The sequence below is a fragment of the Acartia tonsa genome, chromosome 8 (genome assembly GCF_053477335.1).
Source record: "Acartia tonsa isolate MP-2025a chromosome 8, ASM5347733v1, whole genome shotgun sequence".
NCBI classification, from domain to species: Eukaryota; Metazoa; Arthropoda; class Copepoda; order Calanoida; family Acartiidae; genus Acartia; species Acartia tonsa.
This window is the reverse complement of record NC_137267.1, coordinates 14,159,565-14,177,279: the sequence shown is the minus strand read 5'-3', so window position 1 is coordinate 14,177,279 and position 17,715 is coordinate 14,159,565. Positions and strand designations below refer to the sequence as shown.

The 17,715-nt window shown below is 30.8% G+C and overlaps 1 protein-coding gene across 1 annotated transcript in view; it reads left to right on the top strand.

Annotated features, from left to right (window-relative positions):
- Positions 1–7,460: 7,460 nt before the first annotated feature.
- LOC145326069 (fasciclin-1-like) overlaps positions 7,461–17,715 on the top strand; it is an 82,260-nt gene continuing 72,005 nt past the window's right edge. Inside the window, exons 1-4 of the mRNA XM_080169164.1 lie at positions 7,461–7,539; positions 9,523–9,569; positions 10,432–10,485; positions 17,610–17,711. Of these exons, the coding sequence (XP_080025290.1) occupies positions 7,488–7,539; positions 9,523–9,569; positions 10,432–10,485; positions 17,610–17,711 (255 nt within the window). The 5' untranslated portion in view covers positions 7,461–7,487. The remainder of the gene's footprint in view (positions 7,540–9,522; positions 9,570–10,431; positions 10,486–17,609; positions 17,712–17,715) is intronic.

The window sequence follows — 17,715 nt, the reverse complement described above, 5'->3', positions numbered from 1 at the left end:
CAAAATGGAATGGGCGAACCAGCGCGCCCAGTGGCGCGGTACTGGCGCGGCAATGGCACTCAACCGGGATGAACTGGATTGCCCCGATATAGCGCACCACTAAACGATTTAAAGATCCAGCTCTGATAATCTATATTTTTCTATGGGCTCTGACCCAATGAAAATAATATATTCTTGTTTTGGTCTATTTATCTTTTGTAAGACAAGTTATTGTAAACAAAAATACTATTAGTTATGTGGCAATTGTTAGAGTTGTTTTATAATTATGTCCTAATATCAGGAATTGGAACAAATATTCTTAATTCATTCGAAACCGATTCTATTCCGGTGGATTAGAACCGGTTCTCACCCATACGAAAAACCTATGTCTAGCATCGTATTATAACCAGTTTTCTACGAATATAAAAATATACGACCATAAGATTAAAACCAGTTTCTTTCGGCGGTGCCTTATGCACCTCGGGGCTAAAAAACTGGTTTTAATCTTATTATTGTACATTTTTATATCCGCGGAAAGCCGTTTATGATACGATGCGAGAAATAACTATTCTGCTATCTAAATCGTTACACCTGTACCCAAAGTTTTATAACATGTTACCATTTTAGAGTACTTTTACTAAATTTATATTGGTTGGTTCCAACCTACACTGTTAAAAATATTTTTTTTTATTTAGTATCAATTGATACTCTGGAGAGTATTGGACCCGTAAATGTGCTAGTAGAATATTTTTTTAAAATAGTAATATTTGATACCCTCTATCGTATGGGAAATTACACTGTAGAACAGTTTATTAAAATAGTAATATTTGATACCCTCTATCGTACGGGAAATTACGCTGTAGAAAAGTTTATTAAAATAGTAATATTTGATACCCTCTATCGTACAGGAAATTACGCTGTAGAATAGTGTATTAAAATAGTAATATTTGATACCCTCTATCGTACGGGAAAATACGCTGGAGTAAATGTTTATTTAATATAGTAATATTTGATACGCTGTAGAATATTGGACAATACGCAAGAGAATAGTATATTAAAATAGTAACTATTCATACCTTCTAGGGTACGAATCTGTACTGTAAAGAATAATTGAAACAGACACCAATCGTGCACACCTCTCATGGAAGTATTTCCAGCAATGGCTTGGTCGTTTTAGACATAGATGATTTATGCTCAGATTTATAGTTTTGATTTTTGTAATTATGGCTGACCATAGTTTTTATTTTTAAGGATCATGTTTAGCCCTAAACATCTTTAAAGTAATTTTTTTACTAAATTTACATTTAAATTAATGTTTTATGGCTCTGCTTGGTATGTTTGTTGATATAATAAAATGTATATGTACATATGATAATCATATATTATAAACTGATCTTTCATCCAAAGTAAAACAGTTTCATACTCTACAGCGTATCAAAAATTATGATAGAGGGTATCAAAAATTGTGAAGGAGAGTATTAAAAACTTACTTCTACTGTATTGAATTTTATTCCCAAGAGCGTATTGGATAATACTCTACAGACAAATACATTATTTAGTACTACATGTTACTCCACATTACAATATCTAATACCCAATACAGTATTGAAAACTTCCTTGTATCGTAATGAGGTTTTTTTTCCTATAATGTACAGATTGATACTATACATTAATGTGAAGAATATATAGTATTATCTGATGCTAAAAAAAAAAAATATTTTTAACAGTGTAGTGGTGTCAAAACTTTTAACATAATCATCAACAGAAGGGGTAATCTTGTTTTTAATCATTGGGGATTTATATGAATTTATCGTCCATTCTTAGTTGTACATTTTTATTTCGAGACAACTTTCTTCTACCCCCTCCCCCCGCCGCCAATAAACCCCTCTACTAATTAAAAAACAAACGTTGCATTATTTAAAGCGATTATTAAATTGCTGAATATATATCCCTTATAGAAAAGTATATTTTCCTGATTTTTTTCATTGCATCTTTATATAAGTTTTACATATTACATAAAAATTACAAAAATGTCTATCAGTAAAGGATCGATATTTAAAAAAGAGGATCATGGAAAGAAATCGAAGTAGCGGGCTATATATTATTTTTACAGTAGCTTTTTTTTCTATTTCTATCCCCTGCGGGGCCTAGTTCGTAACCCTGTGCACTGCATGATAGACTCGAAATAAAGTATTACCAAACTTTACCAATAAACTGTAAACAAATATGATAAATATACAAGCAAAATAACAAGTTAATGTTGAGATTCAATTCCTTCTCGTTCCTTCTTAAGCATAAAATGAATTTGAAAATTTTTAACATAAACTTTAATATCCTTATCAGGATGTTGATTTTATATGTCGTCTTTATGACAGGTGAAGATGTTATGAATATATTTCTTAAATTATGTATATAAAAAAATATTGTACGGTAATATCAAATTAAATTAAAAATAATTTATTTTTTTTGTACCAGAATCATCCCTGCAATGAAAGAAGAAAAAATTTTTTTTTGTTTTACATAGCAGACTAAATGTATTATGATAACATACAACGTCTCTTTGTGAGTTCATATTTATAATATTGATTTTTATAAATGAATTAATGAAAAAATATTTGTTTGAAATTTGACTAAATGTCATATTGTATAATTTACTTAATTCTTAACAGTCGGGCCCCTTGCCGCATCTTTATCGGTCGGGGGTGAGGGGGTGGTGTTCGACGCCCCCTCCCCTATTATCTGAGCCACTATTAGAGCTAGAGGTCTTAAAATTTCTGTGTATGTCCCCTGTTTGATAATAAATTTCCGACTATAAGTGAGTCAAAGTAAATTTTCGCTTTCTTCATCCTTTTATTTAACAACCTTTATTTTAGGTCCTTTTTTACTTAAATATTACTAACGGCTGCCTTTATTTTATTTTTTATTAATATTTTATTTTCTACTGAGAGCTACAATTGAATTTTCATCAGAGCATATTTAAATAAATTTGTATCTACAAATAACTTTCTTCTTTAATTATAGTTAAGTAGTTAAGTGCTGCTACTTTATAATTACAATCTTCTTTAAAAGGACTGTTAATGTTTATGATAATTCATATTAGATTTCAGCAATGTGAAGCTGCTTTGTTTAGGAGTGAGGGGGTGTTTGAGCTAATACTATTCAGAATCAAATCTTTAGTGGTGAAGATACTCTATAATTCACTTTTTCTGTGTGTTAGTTAGTCCGTAACACTAAGGGGAAAATGTAATTTTCTTAGGTCTTATTGGAGACAGCTGAAATATTCAGTGAAGATTCTTTTGACATTTATTCTTTACAATGCCTTTTTGTCTGTCTGTTGGTCATGCTTCAAAAGACATATTAAATATTCTCTCCTCTCATTTGTATTTGTTAAGAAAACTTAACATCTGCTCTCACTTTGTGCATTTGACAATTACAAGATTTTTTGTGCTTTGCTACTAATGGTTGTTGTCATAAATGTTTTATTTTGACAATGATCAAAGTATAACCCAATAAATTTTAGCATGTTAGTTTGTTCTGAAATTTTTGCAAGGGGGTACTTTCATGAATAAAAATATATCACAAATTCAGTTTGTCAAAAATATTAATAAGAAGAATGTTCATAAAAAAATAATACTAAAATTTTTGTTCTGATCCCACAATATAAGTTTCAAGTTAGTGTGAAACTGCATTTTGATACTCCATGCATCATTTTACCCACAAACATGTCGCATAACTCTTTTTTTAATTTGAATCCCAAAAAAGCTTGGGTGTCTTTGATTTTTATCCTTATATAAAAGTAACATGATGTCTATTTATCTATTTGTCTCAAAGGATCTCGCTAACTGCTAGACAGATATGGTTTTTCTTTACATTAAAGCTTTATATACATATGTCCTGGCCATGTTTATAACTATTTTGGGAAAGGGTACCTCCACAATATAAAAATTGCTCCTAACAAAAAATAACCCTCTAAAATTTTTGAAAAACTATGATCTTAAGTGTAGTTGCGACTCTCCACCCCCCCCCCCCCCTCCCTCTCCTTCCTATCCCCAAGTGTCCCTAGAGGATTTAAGGGTACGTAGCCGCTAGTCCTTATATGGAAATAACGGGATGTATGTATATCTGTCTCTAGCAAAGGAACTCGTTATCCGCTGAACAGATGTGGTCCTTGTTTTTTTTGTAAAACTTAAATTAAAAAATAGAGGGGATTAAATTCTAGTGCCCATAATTATTGCTGGGGGCGTAGCGTTTTTAGCATGGCAAGCATCGTTTTAAAATTAAAAAGAAAATAAATGTTTCAGTTAATAACAACCCAACAAATAATGTCTATAGCAATTTGATCAGCTGATTGGTTTTAATACTAGATGTTTTTTTAAGTAGCGCAGCTACTCTAAATCTAGGAAATAAATCTAATTTTGCTTAGAACCTTTAGGTGTTTTAAACGTTGTAAATTGAAGATTTTATTTTGATAATTAACATTTTACAACAATACCCTCTATAAACTGTGAGGAAGTTTGATAAAATTACGTTTATTTTGCAAGCTTTTTTGAAAATACTTCATTATTTTTATAATTCTGACAAAATAGAATTTCTGTTTAAGTAAATAACATGGCCACAAAAAGGTTTAAGCAGTTATTGAAATATTTTATTACCATTCTTGCTAATTAAATAGTCGTTAACTATGTTTAATTTGCATTTTTTTTAAAGACAAGAAAAATATTCTACTTAAATGCTACTTTTATGAAGTTATCTTAAACCTTTTCCAAAAGTTTGTTTTATAAAAATATTTTATTTTCCATTGATTTTATTGATTATATAGGTTAAAAATATCAAAAGTATTTTTTAAAGGCTATAGATTAATTTTGATTAATTCCGATTTTTAATTTTTTAAATTTTTTTCAAATCTGAAAGAATATGCCTGTCTTTTTAAAGAATAGATTATATAAAAAAGACTAAATTAAACATATTCAGGCTATCAAAAAGTTAAAAATATTTTTTTTTTACTATTAAATCGCTAATTTTTAAAATCATTAGATTTTAAGCTTATTTTGCATGGAAACACACTTTTTCAGTCATTTCTTCTCAACAATGGATCTTAAATGATTATTACTGAAAACTTTTATGAAAATGTTATTAACCAAAACTCCAAATAAAGGAAATAATTGCCGTTTGCGAAAATGTGTGCAAAAAGTTGCCAATATCTCGTTAGAAGGGACTTAATGGATTTTAATTTTTACTGCTTACGACTTAGTGGACTAGAAACTATTAGAAAAGTATCACTTCAAGGTGGAATTTTAAGGGTCAACTTTTTTTCTTTTAAAATTCGCAGTGTGTGGGAGCAATCATTAATATTTACCTAACCTAAAATAAACTATCAAAAGCTATTGCGAGAATACGACAAAACCCACTACTTTTCATATAATGATCCAAAAAAAGTTTAAGGGACAAAAATTAAAATCTGGCAATATTAAAATTTAGCAGTTAATTAACTTAAAGAAGGTCGTTTAAACATACTTTATTCTTTAGAGTAGCGGGTTTACTTAAAAATAGATTATTTTGTGAAGATATTAATAATATTATTAAACAGTTTAAGTCAGTATTTTAATAAACTAGTCGAAAATATATCAAAATGTTATTTATTTATATAAAATGATTTAGTGCTTCTGTTATTTTATTTTATTTGTTAATTAATATTAATTTGTAAATATAAATAAATTGTTACTTCATAAGCTTCTTGTTCGTAATTCTTACAAATCAAGATTCCATGAAAGTTTTGAAGCCAACGAATGAGAGAACGTGTTTATCAACTTTAGGTTAACAGTGTATTTACATTCATTAGAATAAAACAATAGAAGGAGAAAGGGTTAAACAACTGTATCTCCCCATCGCAACCGTCTTGTGCAACCTATCAATTGGGTCATTGAAAATCAACCAATGGTATCGCTTATATTAACACAGCCAAGTAGCAGAAAATAATTTAGAAGCAGTCGAAAGAGGTCTTTGAAAAATGAATGGAGGTAGTTGTCCATACATCTATACTATAGATCTGTTGTATTTACAGCCCAATGTCATCTCCCTTCATGTGATTTCTAAATCTAGTTGAAAATCTAACATAGATTAAAATGATTAAAATAACTATTTCTAAATATGCCAGGGGGACATTTGACTGTTTATAACACTAGTCCCCAAAGTTTTATAATAATATTTTCTAATTCGTTGGTTTACCAACTTTGGAGACTTTAATTAATTTTGAGTTTGGGCATCAAGTTGAGTGTTTTTAACCACGAATTGTAATCTACAGAATGGGCAATTTTGTGTATCATCATTGAAGTTGCAGAGCAATTTATCGGTCATTGTCCTATCCCTTTATTTCCCTGAGTAGGAATGCCTTATTTTGAAATAGTTAGTGAAATTGTTACTCTTACATATTTCTCCATGGTTTCAACGGGAAGAATGGTGGGTTTAGATTATATCACGCAATACTGTAAAAAATAAAATCAGCCAATATATATTATGTAGTGCCACTACTCTATATATAACTAGGGTACATGTACGTACGTCTGACTGTACAACTGAGTTTGCATTAGAGAAAAATGAATATTATAAAAATAGTATTAAAATAAATGTAGAGCAATTCTTTTTTGTGGAATACTTTAGGTCATTTATTAATATCCCACATTTTAAAAGTATTAAAAGCAAATTAGTAAAGATTAATATACTGTCCATTATCTCTCGAATATGCTTGAAATGTGTTTAGATAAATTGCGCTAATTCGCTCACAAATTTTGGCGGTTTTATGAGCAATCTGGTTTTTGGTTACGAAAGGAGGTAAATACGGGTTTGAGGGAGGGGAGGGGGGGGGGAGGGGAGAAAGACAGGTAGATTTTTAATGTTGTGCTTTGCTGTCTACTGCCTGAAATTTAATTCAAAACACAAATCATATGTTTCCTTCCTATGAATGTTTACATATATGACTTTAGTAACTATCATATATGTGTTTGTGTGTGGTATATCATTTCAAAATAGTCTAAGCAGAGCATATTTCGATTAACTGATTTGCTTATAAAAAAAATAAAAATCGAAAAACGTTTTTGAGGCATAATTTTTATTGGGCCAAATTATTTTTATCTATCATAGACGACAGCTTTTCGCGGATATTAAAATAATAATTAAATTTATGATTCTTATTTCAAAATTCGGGGTAAATTGTCTGTAATACGATACTTTACATGATTTTTCAGTATTGCTGAGAACTGGTTCTAATTCAGCGGATATTAATCGGCTACGCTATCCTGGGTCATTTTATAAAATTTGCCCTATTAGCATTTTAGATCAAATTAACGGACCATTATCAATTTTAAGGAAAGCAAAAAGACATAAAAGTAAAAGTATTGTCAATAAATCTCTAAATATGACATTTTTCAAACAGACCCCAAAGCACGGAGAAGTCGTATTTAAGAGTAGCTGCTCATGAATATTTCAGATTATATTTTAGAAAGTGAATAAAAATGTTGCTATGGTCCAGAGTTATTGCTGTTATTTTGTTATCCACAATTAAGGGAAACAAATTCTAGATGCATTAAAAGATATAAGGGCCATTGAACCTATTGGGTTCTCTATTTTAGGAAATCTTCATGTACATCTATTAGATATTAGGCTAGTTTATTGGATTTATTATTACTTGGATCTTACACCAAATTAGCATGTACTCTGCTCTAAAGTGAATCTCATAGCTGGCTAAAATAACCACCTCCCCCCCCCCATTTACCCTCTTTATCTCTCTTCAACCCCTCCTAGTGACCAATAAGTGGTTTCCATGTTAGCAACCTAAATTGACCAATGACGACAATTTTCCCCCTGTCACAATATTCACGTATATTCTATTGCTAGTTTATTTTAAATGCCTTAAGGTTGTTATAGGATATTTTTCAACATTCTTTAAAAAAAGAACAAATAGAGACTTTTAAATAAGGAAGATGATTAAAGTCCCTCCACAGATTATGACGTCATATGATAGAATAACCAATAAGATGCCAGCATAAACTTTACCTTTGGTCAATTACATTGTATACTGGCCTCTCATTGGCTCTTCTATCGTATGACGTCATAATCTGTGGAGAGACTTTAATCATTTTCCTAAAGAATAGTGAGATTTTTTGTAATTTTGGTCAGCTTATCCTTTTAAAAAGCTTCGCTATTAGATCGCAAGATCGCCCTTGTTTAAACTTCTGAACTGAAGTACTTTATCAAATTTAAAACTGCAAATTTTTCAAAATAAGATAATTTGTTTTTCTGTACAAGAAATATATTTTTGGGTGTGTAATCACTTCCGCATTTTACAAAGGGTTTCCCTCTTGCAAAAAGACAATATACAGGAGCAGGGAAAGTGGGGGGTTGGGGGGAAATAATACTTGTAAACACGTTCTTTCATTACTGGCTTAAACATTTATTGAATAATATTGGATATATTATTACTTGGATCTTACACCAGATTTTCGGGTTTGCTAACATAGTAGTGAAATATGCAGCGGGCTAAATTAACGATTCCTTCATTTAAACCACTTTACCCCATCCCCTCCTACTGGATAAACGAACTGACCTATAAACTAGTTCAATGTTAGCAAGCTAAATTTACGATAATTCTACCCCTGTCATAATATCCACATATATTCTACATTCATTAAAATTCATTTGTTGGTTCTAACTAATAGTGTTAAATCTTATCAACCAATGGTTTTAATCTATAGAAGATTTATTCCTCATCATTTATGATATTTGTTGAAAGTTTTATCCCTTAAAATCCCTGACAGTGATAATGAAACAAAATGGGGAAGATTCACTGCCTGCTTTTATGCTAGTATGTGCTTTGATGATATATTAATTTAAAACATGTGCGGAGGGGAATGTACATAAATTTAATGCGTTAGCCTTTTCCAATAAATTTCAAAATTGTAAGCTAACCTTTCAAAAAATCAAATACCTCTCCCTGTTTAAATATAAGAGGTTCGACTCCCTCATCTTATAGTTTTTTTTATAGTATTTATTACTCCATTTTTCACAGTTTTTATGATATTTTTAATGATCTTTTTAAAAAGTAAAGAATAGTATTTAACACAGCGTGCGTATAATAGACAGCTTTTCGCCTATATTAAAAAAAATATAAGATTGAAAACAGTTTTCTTTTCTAATTATTTTGATATCTATTTTACTATTCGTTGAAAATTATCTGTAATACGATGCTATACATGATTTTTCAGTATGGCTGAGAACTGGTTCTAATCCAGAGGATATTAAGAAGTTTTGAAGCCATACTGGAAAATACTTTAGGATTTTGCATGGTTTTATCCTTGTTACCTTAAAAAATGCTACGCAATTTCTTCTAAATTTCTATTAGATTTTGCTAAAATCTTTGGTAATGTAAGGTTCTATAAAAAGTTAAGTTTGTTTTTTACAAAGTATTTTTAGTAGCGAAGCTACACTTCAAGCGACCGCTCTATATTTTGCTACTTTTAATTTTGATCTAGAGTTTTGTTGTTATACAGGCTGAAAATATTATAGATTTTTTAAGAGGAAGATCAGATCTCCAACAGGTATTATTTAAGTTAGTTATAGAGTGACTGCGCTACTATTGTCACGAAGGTTAATGTTTTATAAGGGCGACTGATCAAATTTCAAGGAGGGAGGGGACATTGGGCAATATATAACAGTGGATTTTCTAACTTGTTGGCCTAACAACTTTGGGAACTTAAACTGAATTTTGAGTGTTTGGTACAATTAGTTGAGTGATCAAACGTTTTAACCACTAATTATAATCTACAGAAGGGGTAATTTTGTGCATAATCATTGGGTATGTACATCAATTTATCGGCCTTTGTCTTATCACTTAAGATTACTTTTTAATAAAACTAATTGTTTTAATCATGAACATGCATGTAAAATATTGGGTACCAGTAAAAATTACAGTCCAATTTCCCGTTATTTCTTACTTTTAGTTATATTTATTATTGTTGAAAGCAAATAATCATCATTGATGTAAAGGGTTTAAATTTGGGATACGGGAGGGTTTAGTTTGATGATAGGGGGGGGGGGGGGATTTAATTTTATATAATAATTGGGGGAGGGGTGAGGGTTAGGGAATGGTTTCAGTAATCAGTATATATTGTATTAGATTAAAGGGTCAACCTTGATAATATGAAAAATCTTAAAAGGGGAAGGATTTAAAATAACATTAGATCGATTGTTAGAACAAATTTATATCCATTAGCAGCGGAGCAATAACAAGTTATTTTATGATAATTTCATGTGCATATACAATATATTTTTCTTATATTACTCTACTGATCACGAACAGACGTACTACGGGAGAAGTCCCTAGTTATAGAGTAGCAAAGCTACGGAAAAAAATTAGTAAATAATTAAATTTGTTAAAATTAATATTATGTCTATTTTTAGTTTATGATCCTGCTTCAATCTCCGGGCTTACACAAAGCTTATTTAGACAGACAGGTAGTTTTAACATTGTTGTGAGAAGAGATGCTACTCTACTTTAGGGTTTGTTGCAGTCTGTACGTCTATTTGGAATTTTAAATATCATATTCGATCTTCCATTGTCATAACTCTCAACATCTTTTGGTAAAGTATATCGGTAATTAAAGTTAAAAGAGTGGATATTGAACTGTAAATTATACTTGTTCCAAAGTTTTATGATCAGTAATTGGCTTAAAAACTTAAAAAACTTTTATGTAATCTTAAATAGTGCCCAAACTTTTCTACCAATAGTTTTAATGTACACATTTGTTTATCATCATAGGGAATATAAATAATGTATGAGCCATTGTCTTATGCCTTGATATCCCTGTATGAAATAATATGAGATGATATCTTTGTTTTCGCTGTATTATTAAAATTAACATCTAGTATATATACAATATAATTATACATACTATGATTGAGTTTGAATTTAGGGGCCCCATCTTATTCCAGATTGAACTAATTCAAACAACAAGGCGCGGCATATTTTGGCATAAATAGCGTTGCTACTTTTTAAGTAGGGTATTTAATATATATCCCGACCTTGTGTCAACTAAAGTCATAAATTGATGTACTACCCCAATAATGATAAACAAAATAACCTTATCTGTAGATTAAAATTATTAGTGGAAAAATTTGGCGCTGTTAAATTGCAATCAATCAAGAATTGATAAAAGAATTTGAGAACCCGGGTGAATTAAAGTTTACTGTTCTCTTTGAATTTAAAGAAAGGTTTAATATACAATTGTTTTGATATGTAAAATCTCTAAAACGGTGAACTGTATAGAGTTTTTGAGTTTGGTGCTTAAATGGACCAATCACGGTCTCCTTCTCAAAAGGAAAACGTATTATAGGATGTCATTTGACAAGAAGACACGCAATTTGTTAATTTTCGCGGCAAAAATGAGAAATCGGAAATTCAAAATTATATCAACTTAACCAGTATCTAAATTACGAAATATAGTCTTTTGTAAAGAAAAAACAAGGTTGATAACATTTAGAAATAGCAAAACAAAAATTAGCTTGGAATAGACAGGAGTTCAGCTGTCATAACAATGAAAAGATGAGAGATAATTTGTAAAAAAAAAAAAATCACAAATCATTTGAAAAATAAGGTTTATGTCTTTAAAGCATTACTGACAGACAGAAAGATAAAACAATATATAGAAAGATGCGCATATAACAATATAGAAGTCTTTTAGAAAATTTTAGCTGCCAATCTTTAATATCAGTATTTAAAAATCACTAACAGCGTTACAGACTGACAGAAAGACAAATTGAATTTTAGAGTAGCTTCGCTAATAAAAAAAGATGAAAGAATTTGATTGGACAATTTTTGTTGATGGTCCCACAGGTCTCTTCAAATAATCAAACAACATAACAGCAATAGTGTGTATGCAAATCCGCATAATTTCACATTTTTGCATAGTTTAAGAAAAAAAAATACATATTGTTTATCCTTGTATAAAAGTAATAGGATGTCTATCATGAGCGTCTGTTTGTACAGAAGGATAACGCAACCGCTGGACTGATTTGGTTCTTCTTTAAAGTGAAGCTTCTCATTGGTTCTGAAAGGGTATATAACTATTTTGGTGTAGGTTACCTCGACCCTCCAAAGTTACAGGCCATACCTCCTTTAAACTAGAAAGGATTTTACTTTTGGTTTTTCATTATAATCTTACTAAACCTAAGTGATTAAGTTTCCAAAAAAGATAATCTTTCTTGGTCTAGCGTGGGCTCTTATCTTTTTTTTTATAAATAAAGATGCCTCTCAGGATAAAGGGCGCAACTACAATTTGTGCGAATTAAATAATGAATACTTCTGATTATTTTGTGCAATTTATTATACACCTGGTCAGAGGGGACAGTGGACTGTTTATTATACTGGTATCCAAAATTTAATTAACGTGCTTTCTTCCTTTGGCTTAAAATCTTTTGGGACATTAATTAGATCTCTATTCGTTAGACTAGAATTGTCAAAACTTTTAACTTTAAATTTTAATGTGAAGAAGAATTGATATTGATATATCATCATCGGGTTTTACATAAACTTATCGTCAATTGTCTTATCCCTTAAGATCCCTGAGTAAGTATATGATAGTTTAAATAGAATGTAATATATATTTATTGCTTTATTTTGCAATAACACAATAGTATGAATTATGGAACATAATTTTATAAGATATACTTTTCATACATTATATTTATTTCTTGGTTTAGCTAGCGTGCTAAGAGTATAAAACATTTCTGTATAAGGTAACACAAATAAGAATGTTTTTTGCTTGAAGATAAAGATCTCAAAAACAGATCTTATTATGTTTCTATTAAAGGTGTTTTTATACCTCCGAGAAACCCCAACCACCCTCCGTCACTAGCTTCTGGGCTCTGTTCCCTGTAATTGAGTAAAAAAGTAGCCCTTTGTGAACTCAAAATTATTTATTTGGAGCTTTTCCACAAATAACCTCCTAAGCACATAACTCCCCCCCCCCCCCCAATAATTCTTAAAATATATTCTACTATATCATTTTTCGGGCCATATTCTGCGGTGTCCTAACTTTTTGGGGTTACCATATACCCAATTTAATCTATCCTAACCTGAAGTAAAAAAAAAAAATAAAAGAAACCACCACCCGTCTTCTCTCCTATTTCCAATTTTTTGGGGTTTTTTTGTGCTCAACTAACAACTTTATCATTTTTTTGCCGGAAGTGAGATTAAATGATTAATTCATGGTTTCTTATTCTCTGTAATAAATTTGTTATTTGTACTTTTTACTTAACTTAGCTTTTACGTAATAGATTTGCATTAAAAGCATAACATAAAATGCACAAAACGAGGATTACATAATCCTCAAAGGCGAAGCTCAACAATAAAACATACATTTTAGATATTAAAAAATGTTAAAATCAACCATAAATGTTGTAAAATGAAGGCGAAATTGTGAAAATGCGCCTCTAAAATCATGAAAATGCTTAAATTTTTATTTATTCTTTATCGTTACAGGAATCATCAGATTAGGCCTGAATTTTATAAGGCTATTATAATTTGCCTAAATTAACTAAATAATGGTCAATCCAAATTTTAGAAACGCTTCGCTTTTAAAAAGTTGGCAAGTGATTTGTATGTATGTATGTATGAATGGATATACGCGTAATTCTATAAAACCAGAGTATAACTAAAGTTTTCCTTACACAAACATAGAATACAAAAAATAGAATTATACTGATGTCACACTTGAATTATAAAATAGGAGAGAATTTACAGAACTAATGCAAATTTTTCTAAGAGATGTTATGCAATTAGATATGGATATCACCAGGGATCTAAAATCATCAGACAATGGCCGATGAATTGATGTACATCTCCAAAGATAATACACAAAAGTATCCCTTCTGTAGATTACAATTAGTGGTTGAAACACTCAAATAAATAAAGCAATCAATAAAAATTTCCAAATTTGTTAAGCCAACGATTAAGAAAACGTTATTATAAAACTTTAGGGACTAGTGTAAAAAACATCCCATTGTCCCCTCTCTCTGATAATTCTCGTAAGAAACTACCCGAATCATAATCTAAAGTAATTTATGACTAAAATGAAAAAAGTTTCTTCTGAAATGTGTAGAGATGTAAAAATGTACATTTTATATTTGTTTGCGTCCTAGGCTTTTGTCAGCAAAGCAACTCTTCAACTGTCTATTGTCTTTCAGTTTCTTTTACTTGAAGATCCTTGTTATACTTTAAGTCTAGAAGCTTCTTTATAATTACAATAACCATCTCTTCTGCTGTTCATATGTTCATCTGTACATCAGGAAATGGAAATTAATTAAGGAAAATGTGTTATAAGCTCTTATTTAAGATATATTTCTGAAATTTATTTTAAATATTCCAAAAAACATTTTGCTGTTATGATTTCTCAGATATTTTAACCCTTAACGGTCGGGGGGGGGGGGGCGTTGAACGCCCCCCCATCCGGTTTTTTTTTATCTCATTTTCTGTGTGTGAAAGATAAAGAGCCCAAACTGCTTGACTTTTTAAGTATGGGTATGACACATAACTGAGAGTTGGAATTTTTTGAAAATCTCCATCCTGGCGGGCACAGGATGCCAACAAACCTGGCAGGGTCATTCAGGTAAAGAGCAAAAATATTTTTTTGACTTAAACAAAGCATTGTATCTTACCAAGTTACTGAAATATCCTTTAGTAGTACATCCTCATCTTAAATACAGGTGTTCAAGTCAATTTCAGGTTCCAGGTATGATCCTGCAGGTCCTGATCCTCAAGGTCTCCATAAATCTTTAAAAGGCTCCTGTGGCCGCAATTTTTGACTTAGAGACTTCAAATTTTAAACTTAAGCTTTTCTTACATGTCTAGATAATGTATTAAAATTTCATAAAGATCCGCCGCCGTTTTCCCGCCGACCACCGACTGCGGCGGCTGGCAGCTGCCAAGTACAGCTGAGGCCGCTGAAATTTATGTTTGATATTTCAAATGTAAAATTTACATAAAAATAAACATTTTCGGCAAAAAATTGTTCTTCTAGCTTCAAAAATAAAAAAAATTACAGCCGTTTGAAATTTTAAGTAAAAAAGGACCTAAAAACAAAGGTTGTTAAAAGGGTGAAGGAAGCGAAAATTGACTTAGACTTATAAAAGGTCGGAAATTTATCATAACACAGGGGACTTGCACAAAAGATTTTAGCCCTCTAGCTCTAATAGGAACTGAGATAATAATGGGGGGCGTTGAACGCCCCCCCCCCTGACTGATTAAGGTGCGGAAAGGGGCCCGACTGTTAAGGGTTAAGGGAAAAGACAATGGTCATAAATAAAATTACACTTTTATATTTTTATTGAAAAGTTTGGACACTGCTAAATTTAACAAAAAAGTACCCAAAGTTTAAATACAAGGCATTAAACTAATGGTTGTTTAACTTTGGGTTCCAGTAATTTGCAGTTCAATATTTACTCCCTCAATGGTTTCCTTGCATATTCCACAAATGGTTATATTAAACTTTGAACAGCTACGCTACAAATGAACATATTTATCCCAAAAAATATCTCCAATGGGGGTGTTCTTTTAAATTACAGTAGTAATGTATAGCTTATCTGTACTTATGGCTGTACTTTGGGCCTATATACAGCTTTGAAAAAGCCCAATAATTATATTAGTTACAGATACCTATGACAAGTTTTTATTGATTTCAAAAATCTTAAATTGATGTACATTGTACATTCCCAAAGATGTTATTCAAAACTATCCACTATGGTGTTCAAAATCAAAGGTTGAAAAGTTTGGACACTGACAGTTTGTACCAACGAATCAAAATTTAGGAAAAGTAACAAAAGTTTTATAGCAATTAATCAAGACAGTGTGTTTATAAAACATTACTGTTAAACAAAAACTAATCGTTGAAAACAAAGAAAAGTTTGAATTACCAAAACTGTTTAAGAGAATTTTACCCTTGAGAATAATTTTCTCAGGTCAATTCACAAACTTTAAACATATTTAGTTTTAGTTGTCCAGGGAAACGTATATATTTGATGAAAATTGGTCTAAAAGGTTAAATTTGTATACACTGACTCCTGATTCCTGTTAAGGCTATAAAAAGTAGAATCATAATGTTTTGTAGTTGACTTTTGAAAATAATCTAAAATTTCTTTCAAACTAAATATTTTCTTTCAACTATTAATTAGGGAGGGTTGGCCCTTGGGTCTGTAAATTATACTGGATCGAGGCATACGTTAGGAGGGTTGTAGGACAGGGAGTAAGGGAGGGGACAATGGATCGAATATTCAATTTTTAGGAGTCTCAAACTTTGGGTACTGGCTTAAAGGGAATGTGCAAGAATTTAGCAGTTTCTGACTGACTTTGGGTACTAGCGCACAGAATGCTGCTAACTCGTTTGTTAATTTTGAATATTGCAGACAAGTATCAATAAACTTAATTTGTTATGATGTGGCTGGTTTTAACAATTTTTTTCTCTCCAGAAAATATTATTTCCTAGATAAAATCTTTATTGTGATATTTGTTTAATAAACGATCTAAGAATCCAATTAAATTTTGGGTTATGGGGCTATGGGTTGAATGGGTTCCAGGGAGATTTTTCTAGTTATTAATTACATAATGGTTACGTCAGTATGATGTGCTGATAATATAATTTTCAAATTAATGCTTTTTTCTTGGAACTTTCTTCTTATTTTATTGTTTTCTGTATTGTATTAACTCTCCCTTTAAAATTTCCTCTATATTTGCTGGATTAATCTGGATTTCAAGGTCTTTCAGCAAATACTCTAAAATTGAATTAATTGCCCATTGTCCCCTCCCTTACTCCCTGGGTGTAGGAGGTGGAAACTATCCTATTAAAACTCAAATTTTAAAGTCTTCATTTTATTATTTTTATTTTCCTATTGGTTTCACGCCCTCCCCCATCACCTGGTAAATCGCTGTGCATGCCACTGTACTAGTCTAAAGAACTTTTTTTTAAATTTTTTATTTGAGACTCTGGGGACTTTTATGTAATCTTGATTGAGGTGTACAAACTATAAATGTTGAAACTTTTCAACCAATAATTTTAATCTACAGAAATGTAATTTCTTTATATCATAATCAGGGTGTACAACAATGTATTATCCTTTAAGAAACTGCAGCAACGAATAATTTATATCTCCTAATTCTTGTCCTGATTTCTAAAATGTGTATAGCCAATCTGGGCCTCCTGTTAATGGCTTGGCTATGACGTAGATTCGTACAATTAACAAGGTTAAGCAATACAAAATAAAACAATACTTTTTTAGTCTTTGCTTACAGAGAGAGAGAAGGTACAACGGGTTCTTTATTACACTAATCCCAAAGTTTTATAATATCGTTTTCTTATTCGTTGACTTAACAACTTTGGGGATCTTAGTGAATTGTGTATGGTTAGTTCATTAAGTTGAGTGTTTAAACGTTTCAAATACTAAATTTATTCTACAGAAGGGTTAATTTGTGTATTATCATTGGGGTTGAACATCAATTATTGGCCATTGTCTTATCCCTTTAGATTCCAGCTTTGCTTATGAGCCACATCGCTCTAGGAATCTTATTTATACTTCTTTTTATATTTTAGATAACGATATTTGTGCCAACAGACAAAGCTTTGTTAGACTATCGTGGAACTAGGGGAGAAGAGTTGATGCTGAATCATCTTGTTAATAGCTTACAATATGAGGTAC